The 17,081-nt window shown below is 43.3% G+C and overlaps 1 protein-coding gene across 1 annotated transcript in view; it reads right to left on the bottom strand.

The window, feature by feature from the left end:
* Nucleotides 1-17,081, bottom strand: part of lama5 (laminin, alpha 5) — a 262,194-nt gene that overhangs the window by 71,982 nt on the left and 173,131 nt on the right. Inside the window, exons 30-35 of the mRNA XM_041204512.1 lie at nt 15,580-15,769; nt 13,314-13,440; nt 11,116-11,255; nt 8,569-8,684; nt 4,805-5,016; nt 2,964-3,168 (exon numbers count right to left, since the gene is read on the bottom strand). Coding sequence (XP_041060446.1) covers nt 2,964-3,168; nt 4,805-5,016; nt 8,569-8,684; nt 11,116-11,255; nt 13,314-13,440; nt 15,580-15,769 — 990 coding nt within the window. The remainder of the gene's footprint in view (nt 1-2,963; nt 3,169-4,804; nt 5,017-8,568; nt 8,685-11,115; nt 11,256-13,313; nt 13,441-15,579; nt 15,770-17,081) is intronic.

Consider the following 17,081-nt stretch of genomic DNA (forward strand, 5'->3'; position numbering starts at 1 on the left):
ATAAAGCATCATTCAAATACAATAAAAAGAACAGGTTATTGTATTAAAACAGGTATTTATCCATAAACATGTAGAAAGGAGCTGTCTGTAGCAACCAAATTCCTGGAATATGGTGAAAAAAATAATCCCGACCAATAGAAATATATTGACTGCCTAATCTCTGGCTGACTGGTCTGTAAATAATATTCTGCGCTGTTAATTTATCAACAGATTCTAAACTCAACTCAGTGCATCTGTATATGCACAGGTAATACTGGCTCATGCTGAGACATAACCACAGTGCAGCTAAATACTCACTAGTTATTCCTGCTGCATTATTGACTCAGACAATCCTGCACAAATGAGATTTTCATTTTAAAAGTTGCAAATAGTGGAAATCTATAGTATACTAAAAACTTTACATCTGCATGTACTTCCTGACTATAAAGATGTGTCCTGTTGTCATCTATTTGTCACACTATCGACAACTTTTTGATCATCATAAACTCTATGGCCAGAAACTTACCTATGTCGGATGGGCTGGGCGGGGGCAGATGTGGAGCCGATTGCTGTCCGCGATTGGCTGCGCGCCGCCATTTTACGTGAATGGGCCAATTAAGGCCCGCCCAGCATGACGCATGGCAGGTAGCGCTCAGCCCTACCTGTGCGGGCGGGGGGAGGAGGGAGAGTCGGGGCTTGCATGGAAGAGCGCAGAGATCTCCCTGAGGCATGGAGCTGCCTCAGGGAGATTAAGTTGATAAAAAATATTTTGTGAAAAATAAAGCACAAAATTATTTAAACTTGTTCCCTCATGTGACAGTGTCACATGAGCCGGGATATGTTTTTATATTTAGGAAAATTTTTTTTCACTTAATTAATAAAAGCTTTAGGAAACCTCATCCCGCTCGTGGGTGAAGTTTCCTGAAAGCCTCGAAGGCAGCTTGGGCTCTTCGCCAACCTTAAGGTTGGACGGGCAGCATTGCAAACAACTTTAATTGCTTTTTTAATGGCCTTAATGGGCTGCTGACAGTTCAGAGGGCGCGCAGCCACCTCCAGTGTGCCGAAAGAAATATCTAAATGGTGCATGTCGGGACGCACGCCCAAAATCATCATGCGTCAGCATGTCAGGCCCGCCCCACTCACGCCGATGGCAATATTCTGTATTATACGTTTGGTGATGAATTATGCCTTAATTCCTAATTCAGTTATCCTGTTCTCTTCTCCCTTAGGATCAACATTTGGTTTCAAACTCTCAGGTACAATGACACATGATTCTAACTGTGTCTAAAGTGAACTAAGAAAATGCCAGCAATGTATAGCAGCTGAGCCAGCATCTGAAAAAGGAAAAGACACGTTAATATTTTGGAAAGAGACCATGGGGCAGGTTCTTCTCTTTACTGCCTGGATAACAAGCTCTGGCAAAGCTCATCAAGGGCAAAAATTGAGAATTACACATCTATAAGAGAGCACAACTATCCATTTAAATGAATGCAGGTAGAGTATCCTTTATCCAAAATCCTTGGGGCCGAGTGTGTTTCAGTATTCAGATATTTTCGGTCTTTGGATTTATTGTATAGACAGCAGGCCTAGGCCCACTTACATTACAATAGCCTAAGCCTGAGCTAGCTATAGTCTATAAATACTAAGTTGGTTCACCATCTGCCAACTCTCTCACACTCTACTTCTTAACTGATAACACTTATTATACCTGTAATATCATATTACATTGCTGTATTAACATACAAATTTACTGCATAGACACTCAAAAAAATACTCCATTTCTGGATGTGTTTGGTTCTCTGATAAAGGATGTTTGACCTGTAGAAGGAAGATTGGGTGGGCTTTGTTAAGGACATGCAATCCTCATTACCTGACTTCCACTCAATACTCGGTCTGGGCAATGCTCTGTGCCCAAGTAGCAACCCCACAATAAAAATTCACTGGCTGAAATGATAAGATGTCTTTTCTCTGCTTAGATGCTGATGGAGCTTCCAGCAACTCCTGATTTTACTCCTGTGTAAATCAGTTACACTAAAGCCACACAAAGGGGCCGCTGCTTCACTGACTATCATTACTCCATCAAGCACAATCTGAAGCATGGATGGGGGTAAATGGATTTCCACAACTCTTGTGTTGACTTTACAAATTCCATTGACCTGATGCTATCTCCCTGCAACCAGATACGGAAAGCCACGCCGGTACATAAAAGAACAATTCCAAAGCATAACAGATACTGAATGCTTCAAGCACCTTGACACTAACTCTGACATGAACAACTTTTTTTTACAATCCTTTAATATTGGTGTGAGTGAGATGCCTGCATCCAAAGCTCCCGATACTAGGGCCTCACATAGCCACTGGAAACTTCAGTATAAACTTACCGGATTTATGAAATCCAACCGCTGGCTAAGGCCCAGGGTTCAAGTGACCAGAATCGGGCAGGTGAATACTGAGGTTGTGGTAACTATTCTAGATGCACACTTTGTGAACTAACACCACAGATATCCAGCTGACACCAGTAAAGAAGCGCCCTTAAAAATGCAAAGAGTTGAATTTGCACAGTCCTTTATTATGAGGATATCTTTGTGCGCCCTCACCCACACTCCTGGGAGAGGTGACCTGTCCTTTCCTTTCATCATGAAACTGATTTTAAAAAGTATAGACAACAGAATGGCTTGTGTATCTGCTCCAGGTAGTATAAAATTTATAACAAAACTTGTCTGAGACATCACTCCTCGACTCTGACTCCTTCTCACATACCTTGCTGCCAGATAGCATTATACCATGATTGAGCTGGCATCTGATAATATCTGATCAACAGAGTAGATTAGTCGGGTCTTATAGACAAAACCATGACGATAATGAAGTTGCCCAGGAATTTGGCTTCAAACTGCTACATTCCTGCTGTTGTAAGGCATCGTGGGATAGTGTATCAATCATATCAGCCGGCAGCACTGTGGCAGGCTCACAACCAACCACCTCACCTGCATTGTCCGCTCTCAGTGTTGCATCCAGGCCTGGTCCTATCTTGAATTCCTGAGTGTGAGCAGTTGCATTGTTCACATCCAACCAGTGGGTGGCATCCAAATGTCTGTGGCTCACAGACAATGCACTCTGGTTGAATGGTTCGTGGCGGACATATGCACTGACCTGTGACCTCTTCACACAAACGTCTGCCACAGTTACAAGCTGGAAAAATAAGAAATAGAATCAGGGGCTTTGTTCCAAATTTTAAGATGGTTACATTTCCAAGTAGAGAGATTGTCACACTGTTACATCATAATCTTACATTCACCCTTCAGTTGTTTAAATATCATCTTTTGCCTCTACTCCTCTTTTGGTTCCCCTCTCTTACACAGCAGGGGAGGAGGGTGAATTACCATAGTCAAGCTTCTAGCAATGAGAGTAAATCTATATACTTGACAGGTGAGGGAAGGACCAATCCTGACATAGAATTGTAAAGCACAAAAGGAGCCCACTGTCACTATGCAGGTCCTTTGAAAGAGCTATTCAATTTGTCCCACTCCATGGCTCAGTCCCCACAATCCTACAAATTTTTCTCTTCAGGTATATTTCTAGTTCTCCTTTGTTAGATTGAATCTGCTTCTATCACCCTTCCCTTACCATAGAGCCCATGGAAGGTGACATGTAAAATTCCGGCAAAATGGTTCTCCAAATTTTCTGTGTTTCTCAGGGGCTCTAGCTATCTTCTGCCAACGTTACATCAGGGGATTGAGAAAAGGCCGCAGACATTCTATATCAGACTTGCTATGGATCACATATGCAAAGACGTTTTATTGCAATTGTGTAGGACCTTGGCGAGACCACATCTGGAATACTGCATACAGACTTGGCCCCCTAACCCAAGGAAGGATATACTAGCCTAAGAGGGAGTGTAACGAAGGTTCACCAGATGAATTCCTAGGGGCTTGTCCTATGAGGAGAGATGGAGTAGATTTTTGCCTATATTCTCTGAAATGTAGAAGAATGAGAGATCTCTTTGAAACATATAGAATTCTTAAGGGGCTTGATAGTGTAGAAGCTGGGAGAATTGTTTTCCCCTTACTGGGGAGGCTAGAACTAAGTGTCACAGTCTCAGAATAAGTGGTTAGCCATTTAGGGCTGAGATGAGGAGAAATTTCTTTACTCAAAGGGTTATGGATCTTTGGAATTCTCTACCCCAGACAGCTGTGGATGCTCAGTCATTGAGTATATTCCAGGTAGAGGTTGATTCATTTTTGGATACTAAGGGATTAAGGGATATGGAGAAAATGTGGGAAGGTGGAATTGAGATAGATCAGCATGATTATATTGAATGGTGGAGTAGGCTTGAAGTGTTGAATGGCCTGTTCCTGCTCCTAATTCCTATGTCCTCAGTCAATATTAGCATGAGATGCTAGAGGGCTGCTGGCCTATGTATTCTAATACATGTCAGCATTTTTGGAGGAGAACAACCTGGTGTGTGTGGGGGGTTGGGGGGGGGGGGGGGCGGCGGTGGTGGTGGTGGTGGTGGTGGTGGTGGGGCGGCGGGGCAGATTAGGTTCTTTCCTGCCTGTTTGCTAGAAAGCAGGCCAGTTGAGATCAAGAATTCACCATGTGGAACACTACATCCCAGAGCTCCTTCACATAACGCTCAAAAAATATCAGGATGGACCTTTAAGTGCAGAAAAGTTACTTAAACATGTCTTAGATACATTTTCCTCCCATTTTCCCTAATGATAACATACCCCATAGATGTTAAAATTGTAGAAACAATTGTTTCAGCCATCAGTTCTGAACATCCCTGGCACTGGTTTAACTTAAATTTTAAAAAACGGGCCCTTACGTCTGCAGTTAGGGAATCCATAGTAGCCAGTAGCACAACGGGAGCAGTCACGGCCTATCACGTTGGGTCGACAATTGCACTGGCCTCCAAAGGGGTCACAGGATGTGCTCGTAGCACCCACTTCGTGGCACATGCAAGGCAGGGCACCGTTATTGTAGAATGCAGAGAGGGACACCACAGAGCCTTTGCAGAATTTTGAGGCTGTAGTGGGGCTACAAGAAATTCAGATATTTACAAACAAAGCAAAAACTCTTTACATTCTTAGCTGAAGCTCACCAGTTTGAAGGCAGCTAGGAATATTATAAATAAACTTTCTTCTCTGCATCAAACTCAAAATTCAACTCTTTTGTAAGCCTCAAATTTTAATACATTTCCAAACTGATTGTGAGGAAACAAATGACATATTTTGGATGAAACATCAATGTTATTTAACTTCTTAAGCTGCAGCAACAAAGCCTTGAAGGCAAAACATCCCTCTAGGGTTTCACGCAGGAAAGCAATGGACTGAGTGACACAGAACTTAGAAGAGAGATGGACTGAGCAGTGCAGGATCCAGAAGGGAGGATGATGGAAAACAGAGGAGATAGATAGATGAAAGGGTGAAGTTGCAAGTTGAAGAGGTTAGAGAGGAAAATTCAGAGGATGGGGTCAAGATGATTAAGAATCGTGCCAGCAATCGAAGAACACTGCCCAATATGATAGCAGAGTGGTGATGGAACTGGACCAGTAATCCAGATGCCTGGACTAATAGCCCAGAGGCATGTGTTCAAATCCCACCATGGGGAATTTAACTTTGGTTAATTAACTAAATCTGGAATAAAAATCTAGCATTAGTCACGGTGACCATGAAGCTCCCTAATTGTTGTAGCTCCTTCACTAATGTCCTTTAGGGAAGGAAATCTGCCATCCTTATTGGGTCTGGCGGCCTATATGTGACTGCAGACAGCAATGTGATTGATTCTTAACTACCTTCTGAAATGGCCTAGCATTTGCATTCAAGATGGCAGCTCATCACCACCTTCTCAAGGGGCAATTAGGGATGGACAATAAATGCTGGCCTGAAGTGCTGGGAAAGAGAGGAGCTTAGAAACAGAAAACTGAAGAACATGGGTAGTGACATCGGTTTGTGGAGGTGATGTGAAACAAGGCCATATAGCAAGTTGTTAGATGATAATTCTCTCTTTTGAATTTGGTTCATCAGCATATCAGGAACTAGTGGAAATCAGTGAAAAGATGTGCTGGGTGAGTGAGACTTGCTGTTGAAAAGATATGGGTGGCAGAGTTTTGGACAACTTGTTTATACCATGGGGAAAGTTTGAGAGGTTAGCAGGGGGACGTTGCAAGCTTGAATTTTCGGATAAGAGTATGAATTAGTGTGTCAGGAGTAGCAAGGACGAGATAGATGAAAATGTCAGGCAATGTTGCAGAGACGGAAGCTGTCTTGGTGACGGACAGCATGTCAGGTTTGAAGTGCAGCTCAGGCACAAAACTGATGTTGCACAGGGTTTGTTTTGGCCTCACTGGGCAACTGGGAATGTTGCCCACAGGGAGGGTATGAAATTTTTGTGGCAGGAATTGAAAGGCGTTTATACAACTTCTTATGATACATGTTGGTAACATCACTAAGTGCCTCACGTGCAGGAAGCTTGTCTGAAGTGCCATGACTGTTGTTACACAGGCACTCACTTTTTACACAGTAAGATCCCAAAATCAGTATGAACCACCAAAGTCAGAGTCGCTCAGGCACTTAAGGAGGCCAATCAGCCCATTGAGACCAAATTGGTTCTCTGTAGAGCAATCCAGTCAGTCCCATTCCCCTGCAAGTTACTTCCCTCAAATGCCCATCCAATTTCCTTTTGAAATCATTGATCATCTCTGCTTCCACCACTCCTTTCAGCGCTGAGTACCAACTCATTACCACTCACTGTGTAAAAAAGTTTTTCATACATCTCCATGCACCTCTTGCCCAAAACCTTGAAATTTGTGTCCCCGAGTCCTTGTATCATTGGCTAATGGGAACAGCTTTTCCTCATAAGACCATAAGACATAGGAGCAGAAATTAGGCCATTCGGCCCATTGAGTCTGCTCCGCCATTCAATCATGGCTGATAAGTTTCTCAATTCCATTCTCTCGCCTTCTCCCCGTAACCTTTGATCCCCTTACCAGTCAAGAACCTATCAATCTTGGTCTTAAATACACTCAATGACCTGTCCTCCACAGCCTTCTGTGGCAATGAATTCCATAGATTCACCACTCTCTGGCTAAAGAAGTTTCTCCTCATCTCTGTTCTAAAAGGTCTTCCCTTTACTCTGAGGCTGTGTGCTCGGGTCCTAGTCTCTCCTACTAATGGAAACATCTTCCCCACGTCCACTCTATCCAGGCCTTTCAGTATTCTGTAAGTTTCAATCAGATCCTCCCTCATCCTTCTAAACTCCATCGAGTAAAGAACCAGAGTCCTCAAATGTTCCTCATATGTTAAGCCTTTCATTCCTGGGATCGTTCTCGTGAACCTCCTCTGGACCCTCTCCAGGGCCAGTACATCCTTCCTGAGATACGGGGCCCAAAATTGCTCATAATATTCTAAATGTAGTCTGACCAGAGCCTTATAAAGCCTCGGCAGCCCATCCCTGCTTTTATATTCTAGTCCTCTTGAAATAAATGCCAACATTGCATTTGCCTTCCTAACCACCGACTCAACCTGCAAGTTAACCTTAAGAGAATCCTGAACTATGACTCCCAAGTCCCTTGCACTCCAGATTTCTGAATTCTCTCCCCATTTAGAAAATAGTCTATGCCTTTATTCTTCTTACCAAAGTGCATGACCTCACACTTCCCCACATTGTATTCCATCTGCCACTTCTTTGCCCATTCTCCTAACCTGTCCAAATACTTCTGCAGCCTCCCAGCTTCCTCAATACTACCTGTCCCTCCACCTATCTTTGTATCATCTGCCAACTTAGCCAGGATGCCCTCAGTTCCTTCACCTAGATCATTAATGTATAAAGTGAAAAGTTGTGGTCCCAACACTGACCCTTGCAGAACTCCACTACGGCTGCCATCCTGAGAAGGAACCCCTTATCCCCACTCTCTGCCTCCTGCCAGACAATCTTCTATCCATACTAGTACCTTGCCTCTAACACCATGAGCTCTTATCTTACTGAGCAGCCTCCTGTGCGACACCTTGTCAAAGGTCTTCTGGAAGTCCAAGTAGATAACACCCATTGGCTCTCCTTTGTCTAACCTACTTGTTACCTCTTCAGAGAATTCTAACAGATTTGTCAGGCATGACATCCCCTTGATGAAACCATGCTTTGCCCTAGTTTATCATGCACCTTGTCTAAACCTGATAGCACATAGCATAGAAGGTGGTCAGACCTATTATGTTTGTGTGGCTCTTTGATAAGAGTTTTGTGAGAGAGGATGAGATTAACTTGATATGTATTTAATTTGGGAGGGATGTTGACCAGGGCGTTGGGAGAAACACTCTGCTCTTCTTCAGCATTCCTAATAATACACCAGACCCTTCTTATACTTGCCCAGAATACATGCTCAAGTCATGGGCCAATCTTCCAGCCGCAGAAGTGAGACTGCACTGATTCTGCCAAGGTGAAGCAGGACTTAATCTAAATACAGCTTATTCAGATTGTTTATTCTGTTACATAAAAATAAATTATTGAAGGACAACATAAAGGATCAGGAGGAGCCTTGGAGGTGCAAATGCTGCTTCTCCATGAAATGTAATCATTTTTGAAGCAAGAACTTACTTGATATAGAAACTATTTCCTCCACAGGTACTGATGAAATCATAAGACTTGTCTAAAGGTTCTTCAACAAGGTAGTTTGAATTGTAGCTGGCCTCTGGCACTATCAAAAAGTAGTCCTGGAAAGGACAAAGGTTTACAAGTTGGAAAAGAACCAAGTGAATTCAGCATTTACTGGGTTAAATAACTGGATCACAGCAAGTGATCAGGAAGGCAAATGGAATGTTGTCATTTATTGTAAAGGGAATGGAACATAAAAGTAGGCATGTTTTGCCACAGTTGTACAGGGTATTGATGAGACCACATATAACCTACTGTGTACAGTTTTGGTCTCCTTATTTAAGAAAGAACATAACTGTATTAGAAGTAATCCAGGGAATTTTCACTCAGACTCGTTGGACAAAATGGTTGTCTTATGAGAAAAGGTTAGACAAGTTGGGCCTGCATCTATTGGGCGGTGAGAGGTGACTTGATTGAAACAAATAAAGATCCTGAGGGGACTTGACAGGGTGGTTCCTGAAAAGAAGTTTCCACTTATTGGAGAGACTAGAACTAGGTGACACAGTTAAAAAAAAAAAATAAGGGCCAGGATTTTCCCCTCGGCGATTTGGGGGCGGGGCCATGTCGCGAGGGGAAAACGACACAGGATGACATCAGGAGGAACCCCCGACATCATCCCGGGCCATTTAAATTTTTAGGAATGCGGGCGGATAGCGAAATCAGCTGTCCACCCGCCGACCTGTCAATGGCCAAAGTACTTAAAGACCTGCCCAGCCAATCTTAAGGCTGGCGGGCAGGCTAGGAACCCCAGCGGGCTTCTGATTATTCATGAAGCTTCATCCACTGGCGGGATGAAGCTTCATGTCCGTTTTGTACGAAAAAAATAAAGGGTATGTTCTTTGTTAACATGTCCCATCTCGTGTCACATTGTCACATGAGGGGGACATGTTAATAATGTTTTAATGTTTCTATTTTTAAAGTTTTTACCACTGTCAGTAATCTCCCTGAGACAGGACTTTGAACCAGGGAGCAGTGTGCTTTTTCACACGCATGCACGAAAGAGCGCACTTTGACAGTTGTGGATTCCCTCCTCCCCGCACAGGAAGCACATAGCGCTTCCCGTCGGGGATGCTGCTGGGAGGGCCTTAATTGGCCCGCCCACTTAAAATGGCAGCAGGCCTCGTTTCAGTGGCGGGGGTCAGCTGCCCAACTGTTGCCAAGCTGGTGGGGCCCGCCTGCCATCCAAGGGCAAGATTCTGCCCAAGGAGTTTCCCATTTAAGACTGAGATGAGAAGATTTTTTTTTTCTCAGAGGGGCATTAGTCTGAGTAATGGAGGTAGGGTCATTGAATATTTTTAAGGCTGAGTCAGACAGATTCTTGATTGACAAGGGAGTCAAAGGGTATAGGGCCGCAATCATATAAGCCATGATCTAATCAAATGGCGGAGCAGGTTTGAGCAGCCAAACGGCCTAGTCCTGCTCCTAATTCATATGTTCGAATTGTAAGCTTTGTAATGGTTCTTCAATTTTGTGCTCAGCAGAATGAAGAATTTCAGGCACCAAAAGTAATTATCACGGGGCTGAATTTCTTCAACTGTTCTGACAGATTCTCACCATAACTCCAGTGAAATGACTCGGAAAGAGGACAGAACCGAGAAATGCTGAAATTTAATCTAAGGTTTACCGCTGGGCCTTATAAGGGATCAAGGCTCCACTCAACCTTTACAAAGCCAAGATGTAGGGGAAAAGATACAAGTGACTCTCTACAGTGGGTGTTCGTGCTTTCATTGCACTTACGGGACCCGATAAGAGTCGTAAGGCCAGGATGTCGAGTCAGATGAAACACAGTGACCTCCAGGAGGGCTCTACTGAGGGGTCGTGGTGGGGGATCCAGACCAGAAAAGCAGCTGAGACCCCCCCCTCTCCAAGGAACAGAACAACCTGTTTGGTGGCGAGGGGGAAGGGATTTAGTGGGAGGGAAAAGCACAGAGCTTTTTGCTGGGTGAACAGTCAATCTCTGGATGGCAACAGGGCACCAGTTTTGTGAGCAGCATGAAGCCAACAGTTGCCACTGTTGACAGGGATACCCGCTAACCTCACGCAAGTCTTGCAGTGGAAGGGACTAACAGGCACAATCCCAGTGTAACTTCCAGGATTGTGGCTGATAGATTTTCAGGCCTCATTTGTTTTTTTGGGCTCTAGTTATCCTTGCCCTTCCTTCACAGGAACTTAAGCAACCAGCAAAAATCAGCCAATGGGATATGCAATTATAGTGGGATCAGATGTCAGTGATTCCTCCCCTCAGAAACATCCTGACTGAACTCCGTCTCAGAGAAGTTTCGATTCCACAGGCACACAGCTGCGAGACTTGAACTCTCAAACTCTTGGCCAACAGGGCAATGTTCTTTGCGAGAATTTAGTTTTAACACTTAGAACTATTTCCTGTGCACTTTGGAAAAAGGATGATTTTACAAGAACCGGCTGTTCATACATTCCTACCCAGAATGCCCTGGGTTTTATTTTTAATTGTGCTGTAATGTCATCACTTACCAACCACAGAGTTTTGCCATCAGGCACACGAATGATAATAGACACATCATTGTCAGTTATATCCAGGACGATCTTATTTTCAGAAAGGACTGAACTACGGCAACCATACCCATGAGGACAGAAGGAAGCATTGACATGACCTGGAAGAAAATAAAAAAAAGACACAAGATGGTGGTTAAGTCATAAGAGTCCTTTAAGGAAACATAACCTTTGAACCTGAGTTAGTTAAACTTACAATGACACATGTACAAGGAACGAAGCTAGATCCTTTTTCTAATTTGTTCCTGAGATGTAGGCAACACTGCAATGGCAAATTTTGTTGGCCCTCCTTAATTGCTGAGGGCATTTAAGGGTCAACCACACAGTGCAAGAATGGAGTCACATGCAGTTTAGGTGAAGTAGGCTTAAGGATGGCGAGCTCCCTTTGCTGGGTGGAGTTTTCATGACAAAGTGGAAGCTTTCATGGTTACTTTCCTGTGGCCAGCCTGCAGATTAACAGCATTGCTGAATTCAGTTTCAGGACTTGCCAAGGAGTGACTTGAACTCTCAATCTCTTGGTAAGCTACTCCAGTATCCTAACCATGGGGCTATTGTGCAATAGGGTGGAAGGGATTGTGTACTAGAATAGAAACGAGTTGAGAAATATGATAGCAGGCTTGAAGAAAAATTGTCGATAGTTACTTCACACTTGCAACTAAACTAGATATAAATATACTAATAGCCATTGGTTAGGAATAAGTTGCTACAGATCAGCTATTGCACTGTATTTGTGCTTACACAATTGACAGTATAATCTATGTCCTATTTCAACTCTATGGTCCAAGTCACTCTCATGAGTATCTGACTGGTTCTGTTGCCAAAACCCTTCAAGTCCAGAAACACCATTCAAAGAAAAGTCAGCTTCATTGCATGTCAGCAGGAGATAAACACAGATTGATCTTCCAAATTGCAAGTTTCCTTCAGCAGTTTCAGTTAATCAGTTCTAGTTACACATCCTGCTCAACGTATTTTTGGAAATTTTTGAAACCAATCTTGGTGGCAGCCGAATTAAACAGATCCATCTCCTTTATGTCAGGATTGCTGCCAAGTGCATAAGACCCAAATATTGGGCACCATTGGCACTGGCATCCCTCTTGGGCCACCTTTAAAGCAGCTGGTGATTTCATTTTGATGGCTTTCTACCATCATTATAGCCACCTTGGTTCTTAATTTAAGGTGATACTAAATTTTGAAGGAATTCCATGCAATATTTCAGCAACTGTAGGCTGAATTTTCATCCTCGAGGCAGGTAGCGGGACTCAGAAAATTTCCCAGCTTAGTCTGCCCACCTTGAGAGAAAGTGCCCATGATAGGATCTTCACTGTTGGGTGCCGGGTGTGGGCTGGAGTTGGGCCAGCTGACCCAGGAAAAAGTTCGGAGGCAGTTGCAGGGGTTGTCTGGTGCAGAGGCAGGCAATTGGATACGGTGGAACTTCGCACCAGTTATAATAAAAACAGAGAGGCCCTCCAGCCCTCACCCCAAAACACTTCCTATGCCCCATAGCCACCCTCCTGGCCCCTCATGCCCATGCCAAGGTATACTTCCCACCTACCTCCTACGGCTCCTCATGCCTCATGTTAAGGTATGCCTTCCAAACAACCTCTATTGCCCCAAATGCCAAAGCATGGAACTTTGATGCCTATTCACCCATATACACTGTAGAACCAAAGAGCCCTATAGTGACTGTAGGATGTGTAAAAATAAAAGCTTTTAAAAAATTGCTAACTTTTCAATTTCTTTAAAAAACCCTCCTTTTTACTACAGCCCAATAAAAGTGTTAATAATCCTTCAACGATCAATAGCAGAAACTGCAAGCACTTGAATCCTTTATCTTGTGTAAATCAACACTGTGCAATTAACAGCAAAGATCAGACAGCCAAAGATGTCAAGCAATGTTTTCCCTGGGGCTCAGGCTGATGGATTTCTGGCTCTCAGCTAAGCCTCATTATGTAAGCTCAGCTGAGAGCTCAGACATCAATTAGAGTATTAAAACACCAGTCAACTTATCACCTGCCTTAATAAATGTTACATAATCCGATAAAACGGAATCTGCAATGATCTGATCCAGTGAAACTACAGATTGTCAGTAAATGTAAATTAAGTACACAAAATAGACATTACAGTTACTGCAATTGATGCCTGTAGTTCACTCTGATTACCTTGCCAAATCCGTCCTCCATTAATCAGCACCTCTGCAGGGTAGGTCGGGTGCTCCGGTTGATAGAAGTGGATCACAAAGGCGTATTGCCCCAAAGTTGGAATGCGGCCACTGAAAGTGGCAACCGTCTGTAAAAGCACAAAATTACATACTTCTGGAGCTGCTTTTTTAAATATAATTCACGAGTGTCATGCCCCAAAATCCTTCAGAAGACAAGCCAGCATGCAGCAGAATACTATCTCTCTAGCTTTCAAAAAAATTTGAGCACAAGAATTCAATCCTTCGCTGCTTCCCTGAATTTCCCCCCTTCTCGATTCTGCTGGGATATGGTTCTGCTCACTAGTGCCTCTCCCAAATAGTTTGTTCCTCATTGGGAGCTAGACATGGAGAGGAAGGATTTTAACACAACACAGGCCAGGCTAGAGAGGGGTGTTTAGATTGTTTAAAAAAAAAATGAAGTCAGATCCCAACCTTGCATACTTCCAGTTTAACCAGGACAAGTTGGACATCAGGCAAGTAACCTGCTTGTGAGCCGGGTCAGTAATTTAAATATGTTAATGAGGCTGCGTGCCTCAGATTTCAGCAATCATTTCGATCTTACTGACACAGGCCTGATTTTACAGGACTGGCAAAACTCGGCAGCTGAAAGGACATGAGAATGGCTGGGCCCAGCAGCTAAGTGTTTTTGTAGCAGTGCTTGAGGGCCAAGAGAAACAGAGTGCTTCCCCATTCCCCAATTAGACCCCCCAAATAATTTGCCACGATTGGCCTTTTCCCACAATCCATTGTCCCCCCTCCCCCCTTTCCTCTGTGATCTCCCAGCCAATCCACAGTCTCCTTTCATGCTACTCTGCTCCACCCAATTCCCAGCTGCAACTCATTCCCAACTAATGAGCTGCCGGCCTCTCAACATGGCTGGTTGTTGTCAAGGGGGGAAAAATAATCAAATGAAGTCCATGTTTCTGGGTTTCTTGATTGCTCCAAGTCTGCCTCGTCCATCTGCAAATATTGTGGCTGGGGTATTAACGGGCAATTTCTACCTAGCAGCACTGCTGCAGCGCTAGATCCTATCATCACGGAAGTCCATGCATTTGCAGCATAGATCACTGGTTAGCTGTCAGGAGAAGGGGCCATGGCTGATTCCTAATCAGGGGTAGTAATCTCACTAGAAATATTCCAACTGCTGGTTCATTTCCCATTAGATAACTAAGCAAATGCCATGCGTCAAGTCTGGGATGATCCTGGAGTGTCTACCTTGGTGCCACATCACACACAGTGCATCTATCCGCACACAAATTTAAATGGGCTTCTCCTCCTCTCTGCTGCCCTGACACTCAGCAAGTTCAATCAATGAGTCATCGCATAGATCAGGAAAATCCCAGTTTTGATTCCCAGTCTGTGTCAGCTTATTTCCACTGGGAGGATGGTAGGAGTGCTACAGTTGAGCTCAGTGTCAGGAAGAGGAAAATTGTCCAGGGATCCAGCTCCTGACAAGCTTTCCAGAAACCTCAGGTGGGAGTCCATGTGTGTGGACATTGAGTGAGAACAAGGTTTGGCTGTGAAGCCTCTTGGATTGTTCGATCACGATCAAGTGCCCTACTTGGCAATGGTCCATTTGTGCACAGTACCAGATGGTAACTGGAACCTATTTGATTTGTATTTCAACATAGATTCAACACATTCAAGTGAAAGCAGATGAGAAAAATGGGTGAGAGAACATAAACTAAGTGAGACATCTGGCTGTGTGCAATTTCTATGTTCACTGATATATCAACAACATTTTTACATCATAAAATAATTTATTAGATGCAGTTGCATAGCCTGGAGTCATAATGATCGATATAAATGGAAGCTGTTCCCTTTTCTTTTCTTCAATTGGAGGCATGTTTTGTTGCTTTATTTCCTGGCTAAAATCCCTCTAAATTGCTAAGTATAGGAAGAAAAGCCATTATTACAACAAAGTAACAGCCTGGAGCCAACAACTGCTGATTGGTGTATAACATACTGAATGTATATAGGATTTTAAAAATGGCTCTATGCTTCAATGTGCTGTGATTCTATGGCTGGGTATTCAAATTAAATCATATGGCGAGGAGTGTCACCTACTCTATGCAAACTTAATAATCACCAAATTGTCCCAACATTCAAACTGAATTCTGACAACATGTTGTACAGCTTGAGAGTCTGAATGTTTAACTCCAAACTTATTTTCTTGCTTCTATGTAATACTTGCTAGCCTAGCGGCTATAAACAGATGGTGCATTTACCTGAGGGGACCGAAGTAAGATCAAGTCAGCTGTCTCCACAATGGTAGGTGGTTGAATGGGAGGCTGTTGTGGTCGGCCAAGGGCTCTGGGTGGATAAGGGTGCAGCAGTGTTGAAGGAGAGGATATTTCAGCTTCTGTCAGCACTATGGACTGTGAAGGCTTCTGAAACCTGGACGATGCACAGGAACTACTGCAAGACAGACAACAAAGAAACAAGTATTAGACATCAATCCAAGGCATACTTTCAATGTCTGTAGATGGTACAAAGCTCAGAAATGTAGCAAAAAACTAGGAAGATTCTAATAGAGGACATTGACTGGTGAAATGGCAAACATTGCTGTATTATGATGCTGTTTGCTGCCACTGTATATCATATTATGGGTTCTTTAGATGTCTCAATGAGGAGATCTTGAGACTTCTATGTTTAAACATGAACCATTTATTGGTAGTCTAACTCTTCACAGATCCAAGGTTACAGTCCTGCATGGTGCTGCTCCATGCAGGTAGGCTGCTTACTCAGTGTTTTTTTAGACTGTTTGCCCAGAGTCTATTACCATGTGACTCTATACATCATACCACGGTAGTGCTATTCTTCAGTCCTACTTAAACCCTTGCTCTGCCAAGCATCCTTGTGTTACAATGGCATGTAGGCACAGAACACAACAGACATAATAGATTAAATTTAACACAGTGAAGCATGAAGTGATCCATTTTGGTGGGAAGAATGACCCGAGGAAATATGAACTATGTGGTTCAATTTTAAAGGAGATGCAGGAACAGAGATTGGATGGCGCATATTCACCAATTATTGAAGAGAAAGATTTAAAAAGCATATAAAATCTTTGGCCTTATTAATAGAAGTACATGGAATAAAAGGGACAGTGGCAGCATGGATAAGAACTTGGCTGAGTGATAGGAAACAGAGCAGTGGCAAATGGTTTTTAATTCAATTAGAGGGCACCCCATGGGTCTATATTAATGACCTAGATTTGGGTGTTCAGGGCACAATTTCATATTTTGCAGAGGACACAACATTGGAAGTATTCTGAACATTGAGAAGGATAGAGACAGACTTCAAGAGAATATAGACAGGCTGGTTGGAAGGGCAGACATGTGGCAGATGGAAGTTCATGTGGGGAAGTGTGAGGTGATACATTTTAGTAGCAAGAATGAGGAAAAGCAATATAAAAAGAGTACAACTCTAAAGGAAATGCAGAAACAGAGTGCTGGGGGCTTTTGCGCACAAATCATTGAAGATGGTTTGAGAAAATGGTTAAAACGACACAGAATGCTGGAATTTATGAAAGTGGCATTGAGTACGAAAAACAGGAGTTATGATGAACATTTAGAAAACAATAATTCAATTTCAACTGGAGTATTGTGTCCAATTCTGGGCACTGCACTTCAGGAAGGATATGAAGGTTTTAGAGGGATTGCAGAGAAGATTTATGAGAATCCAAGGATGCCAGACATCAATTATGTGGATAGATTGGAGAAGCTGG

The sequence above is a fragment of the Carcharodon carcharias genome, chromosome 14, assembly GCF_017639515.1.
Source record: "Carcharodon carcharias isolate sCarCar2 chromosome 14, sCarCar2.pri, whole genome shotgun sequence".
NCBI classification, from domain to species: domain Eukaryota; kingdom Metazoa; phylum Chordata; class Chondrichthyes; order Lamniformes; family Lamnidae; genus Carcharodon; species Carcharodon carcharias.